General features: G+C 34.6%; 1 protein-coding gene across 2 annotated transcripts; it reads right to left on the reverse strand.

Moving 5' to 3' along the window:
* Nucleotides 1-5,914: 5,914 nt before the first annotated feature.
* Nucleotides 5,915-26,300, reverse strand: SDE5 (silencing defective 5). 2 transcript variants are annotated; one of them, XM_011627157.3, is made up of 12 exons: nucleotides 25,912-26,300; nucleotides 24,467-25,135; nucleotides 23,321-23,346; nucleotides 19,148-19,225; nucleotides 17,600-17,673; nucleotides 13,909-14,141; nucleotides 13,340-13,425; nucleotides 13,134-13,190; nucleotides 11,593-11,660; nucleotides 11,394-11,500; nucleotides 11,159-11,229; nucleotides 5,915-6,274 (listed from the first exon to the last, which is right to left on the reverse strand). In XM_011627157.3, exons 2-12 carry the CDS (start codon nucleotides 25,125-25,127, stop codon nucleotides 6,146-6,148), a joined length of 1,590 nt encoding a protein of 529 aa, XP_011625459.1. In that variant the 5' UTR covers nucleotides 25,128-25,135; nucleotides 25,912-26,300; the 3' UTR covers nucleotides 5,915-6,145. The 2 variants fall into 2 exon arrangements, with proteins under 2 accessions (XP_011625459.1, XP_088727681.1); XM_088871555.1 differs by having other exon boundaries at nucleotides 24,467-25,175.
* Between the last annotated feature and the right edge of the window lie 630 nt (nucleotides 26,301-26,930).

Here is a 26,930-nt window from a genome sequence, read left to right on the forward strand (position 1 = left end):
TCAGGCTTGTCGGATGATAATGAATGTCATATATTTAATTTTTGCACATTCTAGTTATAGATATGCTACTACCATTGGGTGACATTTCATTGATGAAGAGCTTTTCATGTGACTTTGGAGACATCTATTTTGAACAAGGTCATATAATTAATAACTCAACAATAATGTCACATATTAATTATCTATTGATAAATGTAATTAATAATAATTTGTGATGTTATATGCAACTTTCATTTGATTAGATGTTTATGGCTCTCTTGATCTAGTAAATTATATATAGAGATGCATGGGTATCCTTGTCATGAAACTGTTGAGGACAACAAAAAAGGAGATCGATTGTAAGCTATGTATTGATTGGGGACTATTTTTTGTTGTAGCCTTGATTTTAATTTTTACTTGCCAGCTAATTTAGTCATAGATCTTATTTTGGTTGGTTGTTATTTGATAATACTTTTGTTATCCAAGTGCCGAATGGACTTTGGATCTTGGATGTTTTTATTTAGTGTATGGTTTTTATAAGGTTGCAATCTTAAACAATCTAATTAAAATGCATCTCTAAATTTTATAAATGTAATTTTAATATAAAATTTTTTTAAGATGATTTGAAAATCTATTTTCATCTCAAATTATAAAATTTTAAACTCTAAAAATAATTCCAGTCAGGTAGATCTATAAAATCTTGAAAATGGACGGTTAAGATAATGTATTGCAGATATTATTTTGCAGATTTGAATTTTTTATTTTTTTTTATATTCATACATTTTGATGTTGAGATGCTCAATTAGACGGTTTTTGTAACTGTAAAGCAATTTTTTATGATGGATTTTTGAGGTGCGTCTTTAATTCTGTATTTTAAGATTGTAACATTATATAAACTTTTTCCTGTATTATAATGAGCCCTTTTGACATCTCATCTGCAGTTCTCGATATGCGCGCACGTATAAAAAGAGCTGATATTTGAATCAGAAAAAGAATGAACCTCCCTATTCGAAAGAACCCTTGTTCTTCTGGAACCATGTGTCACCAATATTTTTAAGCAATACGTGTTCATATTTTGATCGTTCGATTCAATCAATAAGGGGAGGGAGAAGATGAGGCGTATATAACAAATGAGCAACATATGTAGCAAGAACAGAAATACACCACAATGACACAATATTTTATGTAATAATAAAAAATTACAAAAATTTATGTGATTCCTCAAAGTTGGGTTAATTGTAGATTTTAACCCAGAAATAATATTTTATGTAATAATAAAAAATTACAAAAATTTATGTGACTTCTCAAAGTTGGGTTAATTGTATATTTTAACCCATAAATACTATTAAGGTTTTCAGTTACTGGTTTAAAAAATGGAATTAGTGCCGTGGATCGGGCACTTCAAAAATCCATCCGGATCGATGAATCGGCTATCCAGATCAGGAATCGATCGGATTAAGCCTTAAAAAAAATCCAAAAAAAATTATTAAATTTCATTCCCAATGTTGTTTTTTAGGAATCTAATAAAAAATAAGGATACTACATCATTAACTTTCATTTTTTTCATCAACATGCGAATATTGAGATGTTCTTTCTCTGTATGAACTTATGTTAACTATTAAATTTACATCACACAAAATAAAAACCATAGAATTATCATGGATGAAGTATATAATCTTATTAGACTACAATAAAGAATTGATTAAATCAATAAAAAAATGGCCACCAAAATATCAAATAGATAGAAAACCCCAATTGCTAAAAAAAAAACCCAAATTATTACAACTTAACTAATTATATTAAAAAATTATTACAACCTAACTAACTATAGTATTATATATTGAAATTGAAATTGTTATTTAATAGTTTATTTTATTATACAAATAATAACAAATCTAAAATATCTCATAACATCATCTAATTTAAAATATATTATTAACAACTGGAAGAAAGAATAATACATCATATAATTTATAATGCAAATAAATTAAAATAAATAAATAAAAGATTTGGTTATCAGTTAGTGTTATTTTTCTCTCTTAAAATATCATCTAAACTAATATTTTTTAATATTCAATAAACGAGAATTAGTATTATTTGTTGTTTTTTAATATCCTATGAGCTGGTACTAATTTTTAATCTCAATGAACTACTTAATTAATTGTTAAGCATATAATGAAATAATCTCGTGAGATAATAGCCTAATAGAATTTTTATGTTTTATTTGGATAGATAAATTTAGATATTTTTGGTCAAAGATAGGGGTGATGAGCACCCAATTATTATTTATGATATTTTTCCATTTTTTTATCATATAATTTACTTACACTACCGAGTAGACTCGCCGTTTTGTAAAATTTGAAGAACATTCATATGCTATATAAATTGTCTTTGGCGGCTAGTCTCAGCTCGTTGGCAGTTGGGTGATGTTGTTGCTGCGGAGTTATCGTTGTGAATCTTACAACCCTGGAGTTGTTGCTGCGGAGTAATCGGTTTACTTCTAAACACAAATCCGATCGATCGATCGATCGCCGGCCGTTTACTTGTAGACACAAATCGATATCGATGTCTTCTAATTGACGGATTCCGTGCTGTTCACTGCTAGACACATACTTCTAGTACTTCTAGACACAAATCGTTCACTGCTAGACACATACTTCTAATACTTCTAGACACAAATCGATCACTGCTAGACACATACTTCTAATACTTTTAGACACAAATTGATCGATCGGTATCGACTCCGGTTCACTTCTATTTACTTCTAGACACAAATCGACTCCGGTTCACTTCCAGACACTAGACGCGACTCCGATTCACTTCTAGACACTAGACACGATTGACCGATTGGTTCACTTCTACTTACTTCTAGACACAAATCGACTCCAGTTCACTTCTACACACTAGACATGACTCCGGTTCACTTCTCGACACAACTCCGGTCCACTTCTAGACACAACTCCGGTCCACTTCTAGACACAAACTAGATACAAACCGACACAAACTAGACACAAATCGACTCTAAGTCACTTCTAGACACAACTCCGGTTCACTTCTAGACACATATCGACTCTCGACACATACTTCTAGACACAAATCGACTCCGGTTCACTTCTAGACAGACACTAGACACGAATTGACTGATTTCGTGCTGACTTCGGTTCACTTCTAGACACAAATCCGACCGACTCACACTTCTAGACACGAATTAACACAAATCAGCCCCAATTCCGTGCCGACTCCGGTTCACTTCTAGACACAAATCGACCGATTCGCTTCTAGACACGAATTGACTGATTCCATGCTGACTCTGGTTCACTTCTAAACACAAATCAACTGATTCCGACTCGGCGATTTTTCGACCACTGGTTACAAGAGATTGTCTTAGTCGGCGATTTTTCAACCACTGGTTACAAGAGTAGACATGAATCGAGTCTTCTAGACATGAATCGACGGATTGTCTTCTAGACATGAATCGAGTCTGCTAGACATGAATCCACGGAGATTGTCTTAGTCGGTGATTTTTCAACCATTGGTTGCAAGAGATTGTCTTCTAGACATGAATCGAGTCTTCTAGACATGAATCAACCTATTCCGTGTCGACCAAGAGATTATCTTCTAGACATGAATCGAGTCGACCAAGAGATTGTCTTCTAAACATGAATCGAGTCTTCTAAACAATAATTGACCTATTTCGTATCGACTCGGTGATTTTTCAACCATTGGTTATAAGAGATACCTAAAAATAAGTAAATTTAAAAAATTAGAAATAATAATTCTAATAAAAAAACATTCAAACAGTTAGTTTTCATTGTTTTTTGATGGAATGGATGGTTTGTACTTTTTAAACCGCATATGTAGGTAGTCACAATTTTGCATGTCAAAATCCTCACTGAATTTCTCTTCTATTTTAATCAATCTCCCCCGACTAAATAACGCTATCGATCAATATCCCACTTTACATAACTATTTGAAAAGACCGCGTTTTTTCTTTTTTATTACGTGAAAAAGAATCTCTCTTGACATAACAACGCAACCAATCAATCTGGGTGGCATGAATGATGAAGTGAAAAACTTGAGTATAGTTAGCGAGTCTCCAATTAGAACTACTTTTTGAAAAATATCTGTTTTTTTATTAAATTCCTCAAGAACTCTGAGTTTTTTTAATGGAATTGATATAAATCTGCATTTTATCTTTTTTTCGAAAAAAAATGTTTTAAAAAAAGTTTCTCCTAGGATTAATTTTAAGAGTCTTGATTTAACAAAAATTTCCATCAAAATTGTTCACCAACAAATTCTCTTAAAAATTGTGTTAAAAAAATAAGAGTGGATTCCTAGTAAAAATACTCTCTCTCAAAACAATTGTATATCTTCAAATCATATGTAGAGTTATAGAAAAATTAACCTAATGAGATAATTTTTCTCTAAACCAAGAGCATCGAGGTTCAATCACAACCAAAGATTTAGGCATTTGGTAAAGGATATGAATTAAATATTTGGATTTGCATGCTCATATTGTTTAGTACAAGTAACCATCATCTCGCTTTTCTTTACTTTTCTTTTCTTTTTTGTATACAGAAGTTTGATTGAGTTATCATTTTTTTTTATTTTTTATTTTACTGGAGCATACAATGCAACTATTTCGAGGAACCATTCTTTCACATTTTTGCATTTTTGTTAAATGATGAGAGCCGTTGTAATCTTTTCCCCTCCTAAAACAGTCCCGGTTATTTGCTAGAGTAATTTTTATGTTTAGTATTGTTGGTGTTGCTTCATTGTATGCTTCCAATTAATTCGTTGCATGATTTGTGTGCTGCAGTAGAGCAAGAATCGTTGTTGCATTTTGTAAAAATTTAGACAAAGACTTATCAAGTATTACCTTCAATGATACCACATTACAATATAAAAGTACTTTTCAATGGCTTTAATATGTCCAAACAATAATTGCAATTCAAAATTTATCTTATGTCATCACATTTCTTATGTTTTCATTGTCAAATCCGAAATATACCTAACCTTTGGCAATAAGTATTTTCACCCCAATTTTTTACCTCCAACTTTTTGGAAGAAACCCCCCCCCCACCCGACTTGCTAACTATGAACTGGACAAACTTAACACTCGTATAAAACTACGTTTCTGTGAAGTCATGCTTCTCATTACAAGTCTCTACCAAAACTACCCTTTCCTATAAACTATAGTAGGGTTAAGGGTGGTGACCGGTCCGGTCGGGTCGGGTTCGGTCGGGCCGGCTAGACTTGGACCCAGATCCAATCCAAAAACTAAAATATCTATATATTCATAAAGTGAGAAATGTCAGACCCAAACCCGAACCTGGCTGGACACGGATATGAATAGTGTCCAGTTCTAACTTTTGGACCCATACTAGGACTCAGGTCAGGTCTGCGTCCATTGCCACCCCCAGGTAGGGTGAGCCCAAAATATATAGGTGTTTTATCTCTTTGATTCCTTAGTACGGAGATTATTATTGCTCCCCAAGAGACCTCGTTGTTTGTGGCTTAAAAAGTATGCCACCTCCAATTTTGTAGGAAAACATAAAGATCAACATCAAACTTTAACAAATGAGATCCAAAAGAGCATTGGAGAGATGCAAATTTCTATCTCCTTTTTTAACCATTACATTGTTAAGTACCACAAGTTATAGTATTTAATTTTCCTATAAAAAGACCATTTATCTTTTATATACATAGGTCACAATTATTCTCACTCCTTAAATGTCAAATTAGATGGCCGTGGATGAGTCACAAAATCCTTTTTTTTTTTTTTTGAACTTTGTGTCTGATGACACTTTTACAACCACCCATTTTGAAATTTAAAAGACAAGAATGATTGTGACCTGAGTACAAAAGATAAATAGTCTCTTTGATCACAATCCTTTTGCTCTTACTCCCTCGTGGAAAACAGAAAAACAACTTGTTTCTTAAATTGAAAATCTTCTCTTTACTTGCCACTTCACTCTGATTGTTTCTCTTATTTATAGTTTTGCTTCCTATTATCAAATGTTATATAGTCAACAAAAGAAGCAGTTCAAAGCCAACAAAGATTAATATAAAAACTTCACTTACACCTCAATTTTGGTTTTGTTTAAATCACCATCTTTTCCTGGCCAAGTGTTCTTTCTTTTTTGAGTGTGGCTAATTGTTTAGCTCAATCATCATCACTCCCAGGCTTTGCAAAGCTGAGTTTTTTGGGGTCAACGTCTTCTATGTGAACCATGATTGTTGCATCTTCACCTTGTCTCCATTTGATGGATTCTTTATCCAGCAATTTGGTCACCTACAAAATTATGTCAAGAAATCAAATAATCAATAATTTTTTGCAGCATGCATGCACAGACGAACGCACACACAGGGAAATATGTTTGTGAGTTGCCATCTTACGGAATGTATAGCCAAACAGTGAGTGTATTGTCACCTTTTTATTTTTAATATTCCTTTATAAATCTTCTGACCTCAAATTTTGGGGGAGGGAGACGCTAAACCCAGGCCCAGGCGCACAAGGGGACCTCAACCAATGTCATTTGACCTCACATAATCCTAGGAAATATATTTTTTTGACAATAAATTTACTTTTCAAAATAATAGTGAATAGTGGTTGTTAAGATGATGGTTCACATGACATGAGGAAAAAGTTATATAAGGTCACAACCTTATACTATAGAAGTAAAGTGCAACCTCAAAAATCTAGTAGATAAGAATGTTCTCAAGTTGGAAAACCTCCCAATTAATCATCTCGCCCTTGAGATATATGAACTTTAAGAAAAAAATAATTTCAAATCCTAAAAATTGTGCATCTTGTAACAAGTTATTCGGACTGTTTATTTTCAAGATTTTATCTACTCGATCTACACTACTTTTGAAATTTTAAATTTCACAATTAGGATTGAATATGGATTTTCAAGCCAATGCAAAGTTTTCAACACTAGAACTACGACTTACATCAAAATTTAGAAGTATGCCTTACTTGTATAGTATATAGTGCACACTTTATACAAACATTACTCATATATATATATATATATATATATATATATAGAGAGAGAGAGAGAGAGAGAGAGTGAGAGAGAAACCTAAAAAATGTCTATACGCAAAATGCTACAGTGTTTTGCCACCGCCATAGACTTGCTATGTCTGTGGCGATTTATTGAACGGACCTGCTAGGTTCCGTGTGATTTTTTGACCGTCACGGACCTAGTATGCCCATGACGGTACTGCCACGGACATGCTACATCTGTGACGGTCGAAAAACATACACCGCCCGATTTTTTCGGACGGTGATGGCGCCTATGGGCGAAAACAAATATATATATATGTATATATATATATATATATATACATATATGTATACATATATATATATATATATATATATATATATATATATATATATATATATATATATATATATATATATATATATATATAGCTGAGGCTCTAAACAATCAAATCAGAGCCTACCTCAAAAAATTCACTAGAAAAGGTTGTTTTGATGCCTAAATATCCTCAAATTGATCATCTCAATATCAAGATGCATGGGCATGAGAAAAAAATGGATTTCAAGTTTTGGAAATAATATATTTTGTAACGTATTTTTGGATAGTCAATTTTCAAGATTTTCATAGATAAGTCGATCTACACTATTTTTGAAGCTTTAAACTTTATAAATAAAGATGAAAATATATTTTAACACTATCACAAAGATTTTCGGTATTGAAACCACATTTCTCAACATTATTTGAAGGTAGGCTCTAATTTGATTGTCTAAACCGCACCCATATATATATATATATATATATATGGAAATACCTAACTATCTCAGCCCAACGGCCCAGATTGAATCCAGGACGATCTGACAATCAAATCCTGTTTTGTATTTTAATTTTAATTTTTTTCTACAAATCCAAATCACTTGAAATTTCGGACATGTAATATTTAAGAAATTAGAGAATCTAATAAAAATATCAAAAAAATAATTTGCAAAAAATAAATTGACCAAAATACCACCGAAAGTTTGCATGGGTATTTTAGTCAATTTATATTTGTAGGTTATTTTTTTAATATTTTCATTAAGTGAGCCTTGATGAGAAGAATGACGCCTAAAATTTCAAGTGATTTGAATATGTAGAAAAAAATGAAAATTAAAATACGAAATGAGGTCGTGACCGTCAGATCAGCCCAGATTCAATCTGGGCCGTTGGCTGAGATAGTTATCTAAGCACCTGACTCTATCATTTTCCTATATATATATATATATATATATATATATATATATAATACACCTATGAGGAGAAGAATATGCATGTGTAATATAAAAACATAGGCCCATGATTGCATGAATCCACAATATAAACATATTTTCCAACTCAAAAGAAATATACATGCATAACATACACAGATGGGTCTATGCATAACGCATGCACACAAAATATACACACTCAAGTAGAGTGCCCATGTGACATGCACTGCATGTCCATGGTTCTTTTTTGGGTGCTTCAACACACCAAGGACTTGACACATGTCTGTTACTATAGAAATCTAGGCACTTCATATTGACATTTTTTTTTGTTGATAGGCTACAATAGAAGTACTAAATGTTATGTAAATTCCCATGACCCCAATTCTTTAAATGGTGCATGGATGAGTCTTAAGGTTTGTGTTTCGAACACTTGTATCCATGTCAGACGTGGACACACCTATCCTTGTCTTTGTAACACATGAGAGTGCATAATGTTTCAACTATATATTCACATTAATACCAAAAATATATCAATATCTAAACATATAAGTACCTTACGATTATATATAGTTTCGCATGCTGCTTAAATATACTTCTATAATGCAACACACACATACAAATATAAGCTCACAAGCTTTTCTTTGTATATTACAATAGAAGGATACATATACATAATACAAACACTATCACGTTTCATGAGTTAATGTTTGAGTTAGTGTCGAAAAACATTTTGCTCTAACTCAGGACTTGCCTGAGTTAGACCAGATTGGGAGCCAGGTAATACCAGGCTGAAAAACCCTAAAGTCACCAGAGTCTTTTCTTCATACTTTTAAAAATTTTCTTATTAGATATTGCCAGCACAATGCCTACTCGCTCAGATTCGGGCCCTTGGCGAGTTGGGGCCTAAGTCTGACTTTTCAACCATTGGTTTGAGTATGTATATCTTTGCATGTATGAGCATATACATGTATATAATACATATGTAGTGATAAACATATGCATGTATATATGACCTTTAATAGAGCGGAATGAGAGTATGGCCTTTAATAGAGCAGAATGGTGGATCAGAATTGGTGTAGCCAACCCCAATTAATTGGAAAAAGGCTATGATGATGATGATGAGTGATGAACATATTCATGTATATACAAAACGCATACATCTGTATGTATGTGTTCACATGTGTACGCAAAAATTTTAAATTTATAAATACACGTGTGTGTGTATGCATATGTAGAAATGTGCAATTACTTTTGAATAGGGTTGCTCAAAAATTTATAAAATATGAAGATACATATCTGAGGATCCACAGACATGCAAGGGGTGTATTCTAATACAAACACTAGTTGTATTTATAGACACACACATATTATATATATATATATATATATATGTGTGTGTGTGTATGTGTGTGTGTGTGTGTGTGTGCGTGTGTGTGTGTGTGTGGGGGGGGGGGGGGGGGGGGGGGAGGGAGGGGGGTGCTCATACTATGGAGTAGTTTAACATTGTAGTCAACAAAATTTGGATACTTATATGCCCATGTTTTGTACATGGAGTTTTTTTTAGTAAGAGTATTTTTGGTCATTAGGAAGAGTGTGACATCATTTGTATGAGGTATGACATCACCCATATGGAGCATTAAATACCTTTAGTGTGCTCCATATGGGTGATGTCGCACCCCATGTGGATGACATCACACCCCTCCTAATGACAAAAAATACCCTTATTAAAAAATGTTCTATGTATAAAACAAGGATATAGAGGTGCCTAAAATTTGTTGAGTACAATGATAAATTACTCCATAGTGTGGCACCCTAACATAACCCATATATATATAAGAAGATGATAAGGTAAGCCCACTAGCTCACAGAATAGTATAAGCCCAATGGCCTAGATTAAATCTGGGCCGATCTGAAGAGAGAGTGTTTGAATTTTAATTTTTTTTCTGCAAATCCAAATTACTTAAAATTTAAGTGAATATTCTTCTCATCAAGCCGCACCTAATAAAAATATAAAAAAAATATCAGCAAAATTAAAAATGACCAAAATACCCCCAAAAATTTATGGGGTTTTGTTTTTCATGTAAAATATTTTTTAAATATTTTTCAAATATTTATCTATTTTTTATCAACACAAGTCTAAAATTTCAAGTGATTTGGATTTGTAGAAAAAAAATTAAAATTCAAACACTATCGGGCATCCGTAATCGTTAGATCGACCCATATTCAATCTGGGCCATTAGGCTCATTTTTTCTTGTGAGCCCAATGGCCCACAGAAGCATTTTTCATATATATATATATATAATAGGTTTACAATGATGTGAATGGATAGCAATAGATAAATACATCTATGTCTTCTTTTTATACATAAGCAAACTAACATAAATGTTTACGCCACCATCATCATAACTTTTTTCCAGCTATTTGGGGTCCGCTACACGAATCCTGATCCGCCATTCTGCTCTATCAAGGCCTCATAATTGACATGCATACACATTATATGTACAACGTATTTCCAGTTCTCCTTTGGCAGAGCACATATAAACATAGTTAATTTTGTGCTTCTAGGTCAAGCTCAGATGTCCCCAAAATTTCAGGTTCAACATATTTATAAAAATATATAAAAATTAAATGGTTCGCATACATGTTGGTTATCAAATTGTCGAGGATTCGATGTTGAGCTCACATTGTTCCATTGTCGAGTGGGCTATTGAGTGTGTGTGCGTGTTTCAGTACTAGAATAAAAATCATACTTGCATTTGAACAACATGCACAGTTCAGTAAGTTGGCCAAGCAATTAAGTGATACTTTACTAGTAGAAATCAACCAATTAAAAAATTGGTTTTCTCTATAAGTGAGATCTTATCAATCAGGGAAATAAGCAAATATAAAATGCAATGTTGATCAAAATCAAGGAGGAGTCTTACCAATCGTTTACGACTCCCTTTTGTCATGTTTTCGCTGTTGTTCTCTGTAATGACCTTGAGGAACTGAATGGCTGGGAAAAATAACAGATGCAACTTTTATAACCTTTATAATGGAAATGTCATCCTTTTGTAATATTATGTTGATTGGATGTTTGCCAATAGAAATTAGTAAGACAATGATATTGTTAAGAGCATCAATCTAATCAGGCAATAACACAATAGTGTAATCCCATACATGGAATGCTAGAAAGTGTTGAGAGATGAAACTTTAGAAGACGCAGGGCCTGCTTTGCATGTTGATCACGTAGGTCAAGGGTAACTTCATTTTTTATGTCCTGATTTCTGAAAATCATTTCATGGATAAATCCATGTTAGATAATCACTGATAGACATTGACACCAAAAAATCATAAACAATATCTTAAATACACTTACTTGACTTCAAACATTTTCCTTGTACATTTTTCATCTGATTCACGTGCCTTGTTGCTGTAGAATTTTCCCTGGTAAAATTTAACACCATCACAAAGATGCAGAAAACTAAAGAACTACAAATTTTTAAGGATTTGCAATAAAAATTTTTAGGGAAGGTACAGGCACATGCAACTTAACGAAATAATTGTGAGCATATCATATGCATATTATTCACATTTTCGTTAGATACTATAGTTTGCTTTAAGGACATTTTTGCCTTCTCTTGGTTATGCAATTTAACCATAGAAGTATTTTGATATTCCTCAATTATCTCCCAATTTGTCATTAACTTAATTCAAGTGTTTCATTGTAATTCACAGCCACCTCTGAGTGAATCCTTTGGCTATTAGCCTTACCTTGCATCTTTTAAGTTTTGACGGATCCATCTGATTTGGACTTCAATACATACACTCTTCCTGCATGTTTTATTCTGGGGAGTGGTACAATGTTCCCAGTTCCCAAATCATGTACTGGTAAGTCTTGTATTAGTCTTAATCTCAAGGATTCAATTCCTTTATTGCTTTCTAGTTTCGTCCACAAATGAGGGTACTAGCTTCAGCATAGATGGTAGTTTCTGAATATGAATCAATAGAAAACTGGTGAGTTCAGCATAGTCAGTGGGGGAGAATTGCAATGCTATCTTCCTGTGAAAACAACATATTAACAGTATCCCATTGTCCAATACAACTGCAAGGAACAAAACCTCTTTGCTCCTCAAATGATTGCAGGGGCCATAACATCATTAGGTTTTTATGATTGACCGGATCGGGGTTTAACATTCCATTTTCTTTTCAAAACCATGGGAAACAATACTAAGAAATTTGATGCCTTTTCTTGTTTGCGGAAATAATTAAGGGTTGAAATACTGAAACAAACCTCTTAGGTTTGAAAGACAAAGGTGACTGCACTTGGTTTGTTCATGCCCAAAAGATGAAATCCAGCCTATGGCCTATGGATTTCCACAATTCAAGCCTAGTCAAATTTCCTTTCACAGCACCCAGAAAATCAGTACAAATTCCCAAAACTTTTCTCACCAATAAAATGTTGAATGACCAGAAATGGCCCTAAACAACAACCATTACGATTCCTCTAGGGCTAACATTCACATTGCCAGTATGCAAACACCTGAAGTTTCCTTTCTCAACATGATCATTTTTTCCTGTTCAACCTTTTCTCATGGAGTAGGATTTAATCTGAATCTGGCACCATGTTGAGGGGAGGATAGAGAGTTTGCAACAGGGGAGGCTGTTGTAGTTCAATTCATGTCTTGAACGTCAATTAGGACTCTATTAAAATGCAATTCGTATAACATTTATGTTGGAAAAAAATGATTGATATACTGAGAATGACATACAACTACCAACATCATACAATAATACCACACAATCACTAATAAAACTACTAGGCCCTAAGGTTTAGATATCCAATAACACAAATCAGCAGGTTTTTCAGGTTTACAAGAAGTGTTTTTTATTTCCATCAGTAATAACGTCAACACATACCTGTTCGGAAAGATACTTGGCATGGGATATATTCCCATTGGAGTATGCCTCTGCCGCCTGTAGAGAAATTTAAACTATTATACACTATGCATTCTTTGCACATCGTGTGAAAAGTAATTCTTTATCTGTTGGAAAAGAAAATGTAATTGCAGAGAGAACTTTATAAAGAAAATACATCAATTTCTAAGAGTTGGAAGCGAGCTTACAGCATGATAATATGTCTTCATTGTTTCCCAGTGCTGCCTCACAGTTCTTCTAAGGACTTCATACTCATCAACCTCATCTACTTTAGCTGAACAGAAAGATATGGTTAAAAGAAATTTGATGAATGCCAAAAGATGATATAATTCTATACACTTGGGAGAACCAACCCAATTACATTGGCTTTCAGGAAGTTCAACTGATAAAACAAGTTACAACCATTGTATTGTGTTTAGATAGCTCTTACTTTCTATTTCACTTTTCCAATATATTAACAGGAAAAATAAGTGAGATACATATCCCTACATATTCAAGCAGGTATCAAGATACAATGATATTTTTTTTATGATAAGATCCAATGACATTGACAAAAGAAAAAGCACTATTTTTTATGGCGATATAATATTTGTAGAACAAAGTTAAAAGGAGAAGCAACAACAACCTTAGATGTTACAGATGAAACAAAATACATTGGGTGCTCCCTAAAGATGGACAATATGATTACTGTCTGCTGCAGAAAAGTTCAAATTATTGCAGTTTTCCCAATTTTGCAGTCAAAGTGAAGTCGCTCTACCAGTTTCCAAAACTTGCTGCGGTTCCACATCAGCAGTCGGTGTAGCCTCAGCCTCTTGTATGATTACCATTCTTTGCTTCATTTCTTTAGTTCGCATTAAAAGCTTTGGCTCCTGTTCAGGTCTCTCAGGGACATTAAATAATGCTTCCAAAACTTCCCGTTGGAGAACATGTCTCTGAGCCTCAGAGTCAGGGCTTCCTGTTCCTTTCTTTGCAACAAACCCAGCATCTTCCCTGCATTGGAGAAAATTATATTTCTCAGGTGTTGCAAAGCAAAATCATACACATGGTAGATATTTTTAATTCTTTTTTCCTAGGCCAAGTTATTTCATCCTTGACACTTATAGTTGATATGGCAAAAAATTGAGCAAATTTATAAAATCCAAAATGAAGGAACAAAACACAAACCACTGAAATAAACAACATGGGGTCTTCAGGCTATTCATGAATTTGTAAAACTTTTATATAAGGAAAGGACTAAACTATTAGATTCAATATTTAACATCCAAGGTATTCAGCTTGAAGCTCCTGCATGATAACCAGGGTGCTAAATAAATACTATGGGATTCCTCCTACATTCCTTTATTGACCTAAGCAGAAGGGAAAGTATCAAAGCAATGCTAGAATAGCTATAGAAATGGTGTAGGGGCAGATGCTCCAGGAATTCTTTTATTACTTTCCCAATGCAGAAGTCTCTTGAGTTGCAACACCCGAGAAAAACAGCACATGCCATACTCAAAATTTATTTGGCCAATTAATCACATTTCTATGTCCCACAAAGCATATATCTGCTTGAGGCTATGACTGAGAAGCATACCTTGATTCCCTTAGTTAAGAACCCATGTCACATAATTTCTGGGGTTGTCTATAAAGAGTTATACATATCAGTGATACAATGTTTTAATGGGTGCAACAAGTCTAGAGAAATGGTATATTCAACAACTTAATAAAACATAGCCTGACAATGCATGTTACAGTTTGTTATAAATGACAAATGATGCCGACCAATGGTTTAAAAAACGGATCGATGACCCGGATCGGGCACCTCAAAAACCGATCCGGATCGGCGAATCGGCGATCCGGATTGGGAATCTGTCCGATTAAAGCTTCAAAAAAATCCGAAAAAATTATTAAAATTCATTATAAATGTTGTTTTTTAGGAATCCAATAAAAAAATGAGGGTACTACATTATTAACTTTCATTTTTTTTATCAATTTGTGAATATTGAGATGTTCTTTCCCTGTATAAATTTATTTTAACTATTAAATTTGCATCACATAAAAGAAAAATCATAGAATTATCATGGATAAAATATATAATTATATATGGACTATTATAGAGAGTAGACTAATCAATGAAAGAATGGCCATTAAAATCTCGTTTTGGCAAAAAACCCTAACCCGCTAAAAAAACCCAAACTATTACAGCCTAACTAACTATAATCCAAAATTATTACAACCTCACTAATTATAATATTATATACTGAAATTATAATTATTAGTTTACATTTTATAATTATTTTATTAGACAAATAATAACAAATTAAAAATATTTTATAATATTATCTAATTTAAAATGTATTATTGACAACTGTAAGAAAAATAGTACATTACATGATTTATAATGTAAAAATTCATAAATAAAATAAAATATTTGGTTATCACTGTAATAATTAATAAAATGCGTACAAATTTTGGAAATAACACTTCAATTTTTCAAAAATTTATTTTTTTAGGTTTCTATAATAAATTTAGTAAAAGAGATTGTTAGTTGAAAGATGGAGATTTCAAATAGAATAAACTTTTTATTTTTATTTTTTTTATACCTTTCATATTATTTACAAAAATAATTATACCACTATATACAACAAAAATAAACGGTTATATAAAAAATTAATTTTTTTATTTTTCATTTTTTTGTGTCTTTTATGTTATTTACAAAAATATTTATATTTATACCAACCACTATATACACAACAAAAATATTTATATTTATACCAACCACTATATATACAACAAAAATGAAACACATGCCCAAGGGGATTCGAAAATAACAAAAATATTTATACCAACCACTATATACACAAAAAAAATGCAACACATGCCCAAGGAGATTCAAATGCAACACATGCCCAAGGGGGTACCCAAGGGGATCCGACCTTGGGACCTCAAGTAAAAAATTCAAAATCATAACCATCAAGCCATCTAACTACATGTGATTATAAACTGTTGATTAATAGACTATATTTACATTTCGTTTTCATTTAATGATGTTTGAGAATTATCCCACATCGAAAGATGGGTATTCAAATTTGGTATATAAATACCTATGCAATATGAATTACAAAATGTGTATAAAAATATTAGGGCAACCTCGCATGTGCGTTTGGACACATGTGTGCGCGTGTGAGTGTGCGTGCGGCATGCTCGTACGTGTGCTCGGACACACGTGTGCACGTGTGAGTGTGCGTGCGGCACGCTCGCACGTGCACTCGGACACACGTGTGCGCGTGTGAGTGTGCGTGGGGTACGCTCGCACGTGTGCTCGGACACACGTGTGCGCGTGTGAGTGTGCGTGGGGCACGCTCGCACGTGCGCTCGGACACACGTGTGCGTGCGGCACGCTCGCACTTGCCCTCGGACACACGTGTGTACGTGTGAGTGTGCGTGGGGCACGCTCTTACGTGTGCTCGGACACACGTGTGCGCGTGTGTGTGCGTGGGGCACGCTCGCACGTGCGCTCAGACACACGTGTGCGCGTGTGAGTGTGCGTGTCATGTGTTACGTGTGTGAACCGGATGGGAACCGGCGGTTCCACTCTAGAACCGTGCTGAACCGGATGGGAACCGACGGTTCCACTCTAGAACTGGGCTGAACCGGATGGGAACCGACAATTCCACTCTAGAACCGGGCTGAAACGGATGGGAACCGGCGGTTCCACTCTAGAACCGGGCTGAAACGGATGGGAACCGGCGGTTCCACTCTAGAACCGGACGGTTCCCGGTTTTCGGTTGGAACCGGCACGGGCACGCGTGTTTTCGAGTCGAACCGGGCGAGTCCGGTTTGACTCGCCGTTTTTTAAAACACTGATGCCGACACATTCTGATCGGATTCGATGGACAATGAAAGATACCCTTAATAAGCTCAGATGCCATTCAGTTTTTTTATTATTTATTTTTGTTTACTGATTTATGTTGCCTTTTTATAATTTGAAAGGTCTTCAATCAGTTTCAGTAGCTTTTTCACATCATTTTTATGCCTAGATTCAGTTTGCACCACAATGTTTTACACTTGTTTAACAGCAAGTGCTATGCTAACAGTTAAGGTATGACATTTACAACTGCATCATAAAAAAAGGCTTCAAACATTCCATGTCAAACTGCATCATAAATGAAGGCTTGAAAACAAACTCTGAAAGGTTCAGTAGATTTCATGCTCCTATGTAAAGGCAATTAGATCTATACAGTATTGAATTCATCCAACAACAAACAGTAGTTCATATTGTTGAGAAAAGATACATTTCTTTACCTCAGACAAGTAAAAAAAACCCTTTGGTAAGTTCTGTTGAAAGTGTGAAGGCGATTAAATAGTTATAAAGTTGTTCCCAAATAAAAAGAATGCCCTTGAGTGCAATATACAAACAAAAAATTATAAAAAGATAATAAGAGCCAAATGATCGAAATTCTCTTCACCTGCGAGACACTTCTGCAACATGATGTTGATCATCTGGTAAAGGTAATTCCATTGTTGTTTCATCATTCATTAACTGCACAATGAACTCACCCGACAAAACAACTTAGATTCTAGAAGTAATTCAATGATTAAAGTGCTCAAATAGGACTAGAGCATACAATTTTTTTTTCTGTTTGGATTTTTTCTATAACGCAGCATAAAAAGGAGTTATTGGGTTTGTTTTCAAGATTCAAAAGGGAGTGAAATCATAACACACCCAAGCGGACCATTTTTATTTCATTGAGACAATAAAGTTTATAGCTAAAAATTCTGTAGGCAATGAGTTTCATGTTAGCAATACTCTATTACACCATGTGATGTCCAGAAACTCTATGGCACCAGGGGACAATAAACTATATGGCTCCAGAATCTACAGCTCAGGTTTCATCAGATCATAGCTCAAATATGATTTCATCGGGAAAAATAAATTCTGCAGCTGCGAATTCCACAGGCAGTGCCGCAGGAGTATGCACTGCAGCCTAGTTGCATGGAGATCATTATATCAATTTCTGAAGGGATGTCTCCAGATTAAATTTTTAGTCTTCAATCCACATCTCAACTTTCTAGATCCACCACGAATTACAGTACAGTTTTTGGTACCACATGCAAGCTGCAGCCAAGTCACTAAAAAGACTTTCCAAGATATCTTTGAAATTTATGAGAAAAGTCATCCCATGAAAAACCAGATAGATAATTTCATTATACTATTCAAGTGTATTTCAAGCCTCTAGTTCATTTCCTCGTCCATTAATTACATAGAAAGTTTCCTTCAGTTTTCCAAAAAATTGGAAATGCATATCTTGGCTATACCTCTTGACAATAGTCCGATGTGTTCTTTCAGTATCAACAACACCTGCATCTTGAATCAACCTTTTTTGGTCTATGTGCTAGTCAAGATTGTTATTTCCTAAGCAACCATAACATCAACTAAGTATTGTGTTAGCCATAATATTATTTTTCACAAATGTTCGTGCAACTATGCATCTGCACATCTGTTGAAAGGTATGTATACGTGATCCGCAAACACTGTTTTCTGTCACTTCAGTTCTTTGAAATTTGAATTTACTCCTACATTTCAAGTGAAAATACTATTGAGAATGGCAACACAAAACCTCCTTTTCTAGTTTTTGCTAAGGACATGTTTTTTCTTGAATGGTTGAAAAAGATAATAGCAGCTATTCAGATAAAAGTGACAGAAACCTAGCATATCACATCGAACATCCACATATGTTTTTCAGCAGAAACAGCTAACATAAAATTTCTTGCCACCATTTAAGGTTTGCTATCATCATAAATGACTACCATCTCATAGTGCATGTGCAAAAGAACTATGTCATCACGCTTCCAAATAAGATGAGTTCTCAAGAAGGATTCAAGTAGTGAATACAAGCTGACAAATTTAGATCCAACAATGAGTTCTCACAAAGTATTTTCCCCCCACAAAGAAACAGATTAAAATAACCTGGAAACCATCTTCACAATCTTGTGATAGTTGAAACAGAACGTACTTTACCAAACTTGCTGCAGAGGCTGTCCGTGTCCTTATTTATGCTCCTGGGTGACAAGCTAAGCAAACTATCCACACTCTGTGAATAAAAAATAACGATTAAGATTTATCAGTAATTCATATGCAAAATTATGTTAGAACTTCAAAAGACGTAGGTGTCCATGTGTAAAGACAAAAACCTAAAGACAATATCTACAGCCTGTGCCCATCAACTAAAGGAGAAAGAAGACGCAATGGAGTGTAGCCATTGATATCAATGATCATAAGCTATGTCTACTATTTTAGCAACAATTTCGGAGTAAAGGGACTGGTAATATTGTGCAGAAGAATAGGAGTAACTGCAGAGCTTGACATATCACATGTACAATGATCAATCGCCATAAAGGGCTCTTTATCCGAGATGTACCTTACACTGAATAGATAGTAGTGAAATTTAGGGAGGTAAAATATCTAGAAATTCATTAGCATACTAGGAGTTTCTATCTCATTAATGAACCAAAAAGATCATATGTCCTCTCTAAATGAATTTAATCCAGCAAATAATACACTCACAGGCAGATCAATCTAAACCCTCTTTCACCTCATATGGTACTTTGAATCAAAAGACAACATAAATAAATGCCAAGATCATTTAGTCAAAAAAATTATTTTAAAAAAATCACATTGTTTAAAGTAAGTATTAGAATAAAGACAGCAAATGAACAAACTTTTCTTTACTATTCTTAGAGAAGGATCAAAAAACAAATCATCATCATCATTTTAGCCTTTTTCCAATTAATTGGGGTCGACTACATGAATCCTGGTTCTTCATTCCACTCTATTAAAGGCCATATCCTCAATGAGGCCATAAGTCCCCATATCTTTTCAGACTACTTCCAACCATGTCCATGGATCAAAAAACAAATAATAGTCATAAATAAAAGGGCCCCCATAATTAGATCCGCATGGTCATGATAACCAGCCCTATCTATGAGTTGGACAGTGATGGAGTGGTGCCACCAAACATGTCATTAATTAATCTCTAGAGTGCACCATCCTTCCATCACCGCCCAATCCATTTGGCTGTACAGTGATAATCCACATGTTCATCTTGTTATCATGACCATATGAATCATATTCCATCTTTTCCAAAAGAAGAACATTTGTATGCAATATATGCCACCTATGACGGATAATAATTTCTATATATTTCAATATAGCATTGAAGAACAATTGTCCATAAGCCTAGCCGAAATATAAAAACAATGGTTACTAATATTACAGCCAAGAAAATCAGAATTTGAATATAATAAACCAGTGTTTTTAAACTCAGCTAGCCCTCAGAACTCGGGCCGTGGCCTAGCCTAGTTACTAGGGCGAGTCCGAGTGGACATGACCAAGTCCTCTCGAACAGGCCAAAGAGCCAAAGCACCCAAGAAACCAAGAAAATATCCTGAAAAACCGGTAAAAATAAGGAAAGCAAAAAAATGATAAACAACAGAAAAAAGTTATTAAAAGATACGGAATTTTTTTAAAAAAGTTCTAAAAAATAGAAAACTAAGTAAAGATCATTTTTTGTCAGAAAAATGAGAAAAATCAGAAAAATATGTGTATAGAAACTAACTGTTAGTCAATTATTCAAAGATTTGATCAAATATAAATTCATTCAAATTAGTTATAAATCACTTATATAAGCCCTTAAGTTTGGGGTTCTAGGGTGCGGCACACTGCTGAGCCCAAGTTACTCGTGCAAGCCTGAGTTGACTCACCCGAGTATGAAAACAATATCATAAATGATTGCATTGTGAATTCTTCCAACCCAAAATTGAATGAAATTAGCATTTAAATAGACAAATAGAACTGGTTTTCTCACACTTAAATTTTTATTGATTTACAATATACATGAAGTTAAATGTAGGAAAACATAGACATGTACAAGGACAAGGTCATGGGAATGGGAGATTTCCCAAGCACAAACAATTATTCCTATTTAGTCCACCTCCTCATCAGTAGCTCAAATAACATTTTGAAATGTGATTGTTGACATGTTGTTAATGTCACCAATCTCCTCCAAGAGATCGGCAACCCTCCATGAGCGTGTGAAGTCTTGTGCTCTCAATAACATTAAGTTGTCCTACACCAGAGAGAAACCCTAAAGAAAAAAAATGAAAAATCTAAGACCCATCAAGAGGGCCATTGTTTTAGCTAAAATGTAGTAGCCACACCAGCAAAAACTTTCCGAACTTTTCCTTAGCTATTCCAGAAAATACTATCACCCCAAAAGATTCTAACCTACAATGACAATTGAGGTCAAATCTGACCAGTGTTCCAAAAATTGCCTGGCGGCACCTAGGCGGCCGGGGGGGTCCAGGCCGCTTAATGCCTAGGCGGGTGCTCAGAACCTAGGCGGCCCAGTAGAATAAAAAGTTGTTTTATGGTCAGATTTTATGGAAAAGAAATAAAAAATACAGTTTGATTCCATGCATTTCAAATTCAAAAATCAAACTTTGAAGTTTAAACTTCAAATCATTAGGCATTAGAGTATTAGACCATACTCATAGCATTAGAGTATTAGACCATACTCATAGTCCATACCATAATCCAAACTCCATTCACTCCATTGTCTATATACATATAGACATCAATTCATCATCAAGAAAATAAATGAAAATAAGGAATGACATATAAAAGTTAGGAGGCACATCAAATGTCTATAGTCCGCAAGTCCACATACACTCCTCCATACTAATCTCAAAATCTTCTATAAAACCTCCAATAGACCTATATCTAATCTCAATGGGTGATGTCTACATCGATTTCTCGTAACTTTGAGAAATTCTTTGATCCTATAGAAATCATAAAAATCTAGTTTTTTGAGGTTTCTATCTCTCTACAATGGGCTCTAATGGGGTTTAGGTTTAAAATGAACGTAAACCCTATTTTTTGCAATCTTATTTTTATCAAACAACCCAAAAGTGCATTTTTGCCCCTTGGAGGGGCGTAGGCCTTGGGCGGCAGCCCAGGGGCACGCCACCCATTTTTACCGCCTAGGCTTGGGTAAGGAGCCCAAGCCCCCTGAACCGCCTAGGCAGCCTGGCTTGGATCAATGACACTGACTTCCGAGAAAGATTTCGCCTTGCCTAAAGACAATGTTATGAATCACTATCCTCCACCGATGAGCTAGATCCTATGCACTAATTTCTTAGACCTCCTCAAGAACTGGGATAGGAGTGGCAATGGACCCGGCAGGTTGGGTCCAGGTCCAGGTCCGGGTCCGGATCTAGTAATATGTTTTCATGTCCCAAACTCCCCATTTATGAAGAAACAAATTCTAACATCACCACTCCCTTTTTATTTAGTCCAAAAGCCAAGGACGATCAAGTTTCCCTTTGCATGCTTGAGAAATGCAAGAACTTTAGATAAGAGGAGTCCAATAATTCAAAAATTTCTAGGCAGGGGATTGGTCAGTCCCCATCAAATAAACATGATCACTTGCCAAAAAAAAATCCACATTGTCTCTCTCCAAGATGCAATCAACTCAGGCTAATCAAGAATGGGGATTGGCCAGCCTCACCTACATAAAGAAGCCAAAACACACATGTTTCAAACACCTCGAACGAATGAAACCAAGACTGGCAAGCTACTAACCATCTCATTGGCTCTTCCATGGAGACAACAAAATCCACTGAATAAGGAGCCTTAGGAGCACTTTAATCCCATCAAAAACATAGAAGGCACCCCATGCAAGTTTTTCAAAGCCTTAGGAGCTTGTTCATCTCATCAAATACATCGATGGAACCACAAGCAAGTATTTCAAGTGCAAAACCACAAGCTAGTATGTCAAGAGCAACATTCTAAAAATAAAGGTCTTCATTGACTGTCTCAATTGCACATTTTTATGTTCAATTTAATGAATAAATTTGAGAAGACTTAGGCATGAATGACCTTCTATATAACACAATGTTATATAACCCAAGAAATTTATTTTCTAGAATTTAATCATAGAAAACAAAAATGGTAAAATAAGACCATCTCAAGCCATCCAAGAGAAGTCAATTCCTAACACACCTGGAAGTAAACATCAGATTCGTTAAACATTGACATTATTACTAGTAAATTATTGATAAATATTCAGCATAATGCAAGAAAAGGAATGAAAGAGAGGGCCTAACACTATAATAAAAACAGAGTATACCTTTATGGCATCGTATCCACAATGTCCTGCAAATCCAAATCGATGTCAAGTTTATGAATACACATGTATAGAAGTATCAAGCAAGTGCATATCAAGAAAATTGAGAAGGAAGCAAGGAATACTTGTACCATTACAAAATAAACTACAAAATGCAAGCACTGAAATGCATCATGACTTAAGATGCACAAAATTAATGATAGTATCTAACCAAGAGCTTCCATACCCATGTCTGCATCCAAATAGGCAAAAGAAGTAATAATTTGTTTATTAATATGTTCTAAGGATTATATACAATGCAGTAATAATGGAATAATTACATTGCTCTTTAGAAAGGTAACAAGTAAGATTACATCACCAAGATCCTCCACATATGGCTATGCATAAGATCATAAGACATCATGTTTATGCAGGGTGTGAACTTTACCTAAAATAAAAGAATGAAATTTAAATGATAATAATTATTCCTGCTAATTTTGAAGTATGGAACCCACTTTTGAAAATTGGGAAAAAAAATTGATGACGAAAATAAGCAGTTTGATTTTCTTGCTCATTCTAAAAAACAGTAAGGCTGTTTTCCCATAATACCGTTAAATATAGAATATAAAATTGCCGAGATTTACCTATATCAACAGATCAGCAAAGAAATGGCAACTATACAGGGAACCTTATGTTCCTTTATATTTGAGCTAGAACACGATGTCATCTACTTGTATAGAAAATAATGTCAAAGGAATAGCGGAATGGCATAAATATACATTTTATTTCTTGAGGGTCATAATGATCACCACTAACCAAATGAACCCTATGACCTTAACGTACGACATATACAATCAATCAATGTGCAAAAGACATACCATTGAGACAAACATAATCCAAATTAATCACTTACCAAACAATCCCACTATTTATAGTTTGAAAGAAAGAAATCAATAGTTGCCAAGGTAGATGACCATTATTGCACTAAAAAACTAATTTTGTTGTATACTGAAGTGCCAGTATTATTTTCTCCTCAAATTTCAAAACAAAGAATAGAAGACACAAAATTAAGCAAGGAAAGATATAACAACTTTTTTTTCACTTCTTCAACAATAGCATATAATAGAGAGTATAACTTCTCCTTTCTACCAGTTAGAGAGGCAAACTTACTAAGAACTTTCCTAATCTCATTTTCGTCAAGGTGGTAGCCATCTCCAAGCATTGAAATGAAAAATTCTTCAAGGTCCCACTTGTTGGTGTTGGTAGGACTCTTCACCTCCTCAGAAAACAACGGGGGACATTTTTTAACATCCTCTTCTTTCATAACTTCCTTCCCCTTCCATTTCAAAGAATAATTCACATTTTGATTATTTGCTCTTTGTGGTTCTCTATGATTAGATCCCACAGGCCTTGTATACCCTTTGAGCAAAACACTTGAAACAGTGCCCATAGAGACAGAAACCTTCTTGGGTTTTTGGCTTTTCGAATAATTCTTGAAATGGGTTTCATTTTTCTTCTCAATTACACTCATAGGCATCGATTCCTGTGATTTTGCATCAGAAATTACAGTGCCATGGTTATTATTTTGAAGCCCAGAGAGAATTTCAGCTGCATCAGAAATTACAGTGCCATGGTTATTATTTTGAAGCTCAGAGAGAATTTCCGCAGCCTTGTGCCCATCCCCTTTAGCCTTGCAATACGCAGAGGCTATCTCCTTATGTGGAACCATTGGAAAGGCATCGAGCAACCCGCTCAAGACTACGCTTTCGTCCTCTCCTATGTCAATAGACCTATTGGCTTTTGGGGAAGAAGACTTAGCTGGATTACCCATGCCCAATCCTGAATAAAAGCGAGAGAGAGAGAGAGAGAGAGGGGGGGGCTTAGAACAGAGCCACAAGCCATTGAATGAGAATAATTGATATGTAATTACAGATAATCACTGATTTAAGAAATCAAAATATGACAAAGTAAATACCAGAACAAAGCTCAAATGACAAAATAAAGATAAAAAAATATGGATGCTCAGTAAATAACAAGAACATACAAAGAGAAACTATCTCGAAAGCAAGAAACGAAAACAGCAATCTCAGAAAACAAAACATGATTCCTAGTGTTTTGATACTCCAACAAATTGATGATATAGAATGACAAGAAGCCCACATTAAAAAAAAAGAAACAGAGTTGAATTAAGAAATATAAAGAATGCCTACAAATAAATGGAACAAATAATACCCATAAATCAATAGAACAATGAAATAATAACTTTCAATTCCACGAAATGCAAGAAATACGGGGATTATTTGTTGATTAATTATCTACCCATGAAAAATAACGAATAGGTTGAGTTAAAAAAGATTAAAGAATTAAGCAATAGAACAGTGAATTTATACCTTTTGATTCCACAAAATGCAAGAAAAAAGGTATTTGTTGATTAATAATCAGAACTGATCCAACTATGTACATCTATTGTGAGGAAGGATGCATTAATAATCAATTCAACCAAAACGCAATTCATAAATGATGCATTAATCATCAAAACGTGTTAAAAAAAACCCAGTTCAGATATTGATAAGATAATGCCTTAAGAGTGGCAGCAGAGGAGTGAGAGGGCATACCTTATGGGAGAAGATTGCCACCAAGAGAGAGAGAGAGAGAGAGAGAGAGAGATTATGAAAACAAAGAAATGAAGAGATATGAGGGAAACAGGAGGTATATGAATTGTGAGAGAGAGAGAGAGAGAGAAAAGAAATGAGAGAGAAGATAGGCGATAAGGAGCAGAGCAGTTTTATGAGGAAAGAAGAGAGAGAGAGGAGGCGAAAAATGCAGAGATAATATAAAACAGTCTTAGACAGCAGGTATGAATCCAGGGGATGAGAGAGATGAGAAATGCAAGAGATTATACAATGTCTTTCCTTGATTGGCAAAATGCACTATGTTCTAAACTGAGGAGTGAGAAAGTATGAGAGAGAAAGAAACAGCAACGATAAAGGGAATAAGACGGCACAGAGACAGTGAGAGCAGTTGAGTTATAAAATGGCTCGAGGAGAGAGAAAGTGATAGAGAGAGATAATTTAACTGATAAAAATTCTAGAGAGAGAAATGCGGAGAAAAAAGGATCAAAATTCTAGAGAGAGAAATGCCAAGAAAAGGATCAAAATTTTAGAGAGAGAAACGCAGATCACGAGAACAATATGAAATGAATTTAAAAACTGAGAGAGAGAGGAATGGAGCACAATTTAAAAGCTTAGAGAGAGAGAGAGAGGAATGGAACACAATTTAAAAACTTAGAGAGAGAGAGAGAGGAATGGAACAGTGGAAAGCGCGTTCCCAAAACATTGAGAGTGAGATGAAGAAGATGTGGAAAGACAGCGAGAGAAAGTTAGAGAGAGAAAGTGTGATCTCTAGGAAGCTGCCATTTCGCGCTCTTTCCCCGTTAGAGAGAGAAAGGACCGTTTTATATAGAGAGAGAAAGTCTAGTTAGAGAGAGAAAGAGTAAACGAACCAAATAGCTTCCACTCGAAGCCTCCCCGGCAGCGCAAATCCAATGGATATGTTTTGGTACGGCTGCAGTTCTATAAAAACAAGTAAAGCCTCACCTCAAAACTCCACGAATATTGTAGTTCTACTATCGGAA

The sequence above is a fragment of the Amborella trichopoda genome, chromosome 7, assembly GCF_054954075.1.
Source record: "Amborella trichopoda isolate Santa Cruz 75 chromosome 7, AtrichopodaSantaCruz75HAP2 v2.0, whole genome shotgun sequence".
Taxonomy (NCBI): Eukaryota; Viridiplantae; Streptophyta; class Magnoliopsida; order Amborellales; family Amborellaceae; genus Amborella; species Amborella trichopoda.

What these genes read in the sequence shown, in the direction of transcription:
- SDE5 (XM_011627157.3), bottom strand. Translation starts at nt 25,127, where the DNA reads ATGGGTAATCCAGCTAAGTCTTCTTCCCCAAAAGCCAATAGGTCTATT. An exon ending in AACACTTTCTAGCATTCCAT is followed by an intron (nt 11,230 to 11,393) that starts GTATGGGATTAC and finishes TATTTTTCCCAG; the next exon opens with CCATTCAGTTCCTCAAGGTC. An exon ending in AAGGGAGTCGTAAACGATTG is followed by an intron (nt 6,275 to 11,158) that starts GTAAGACTCCTC and finishes ATAATTTTGTAG; the next exon opens with GTGACCAAATTGCTGGATAA.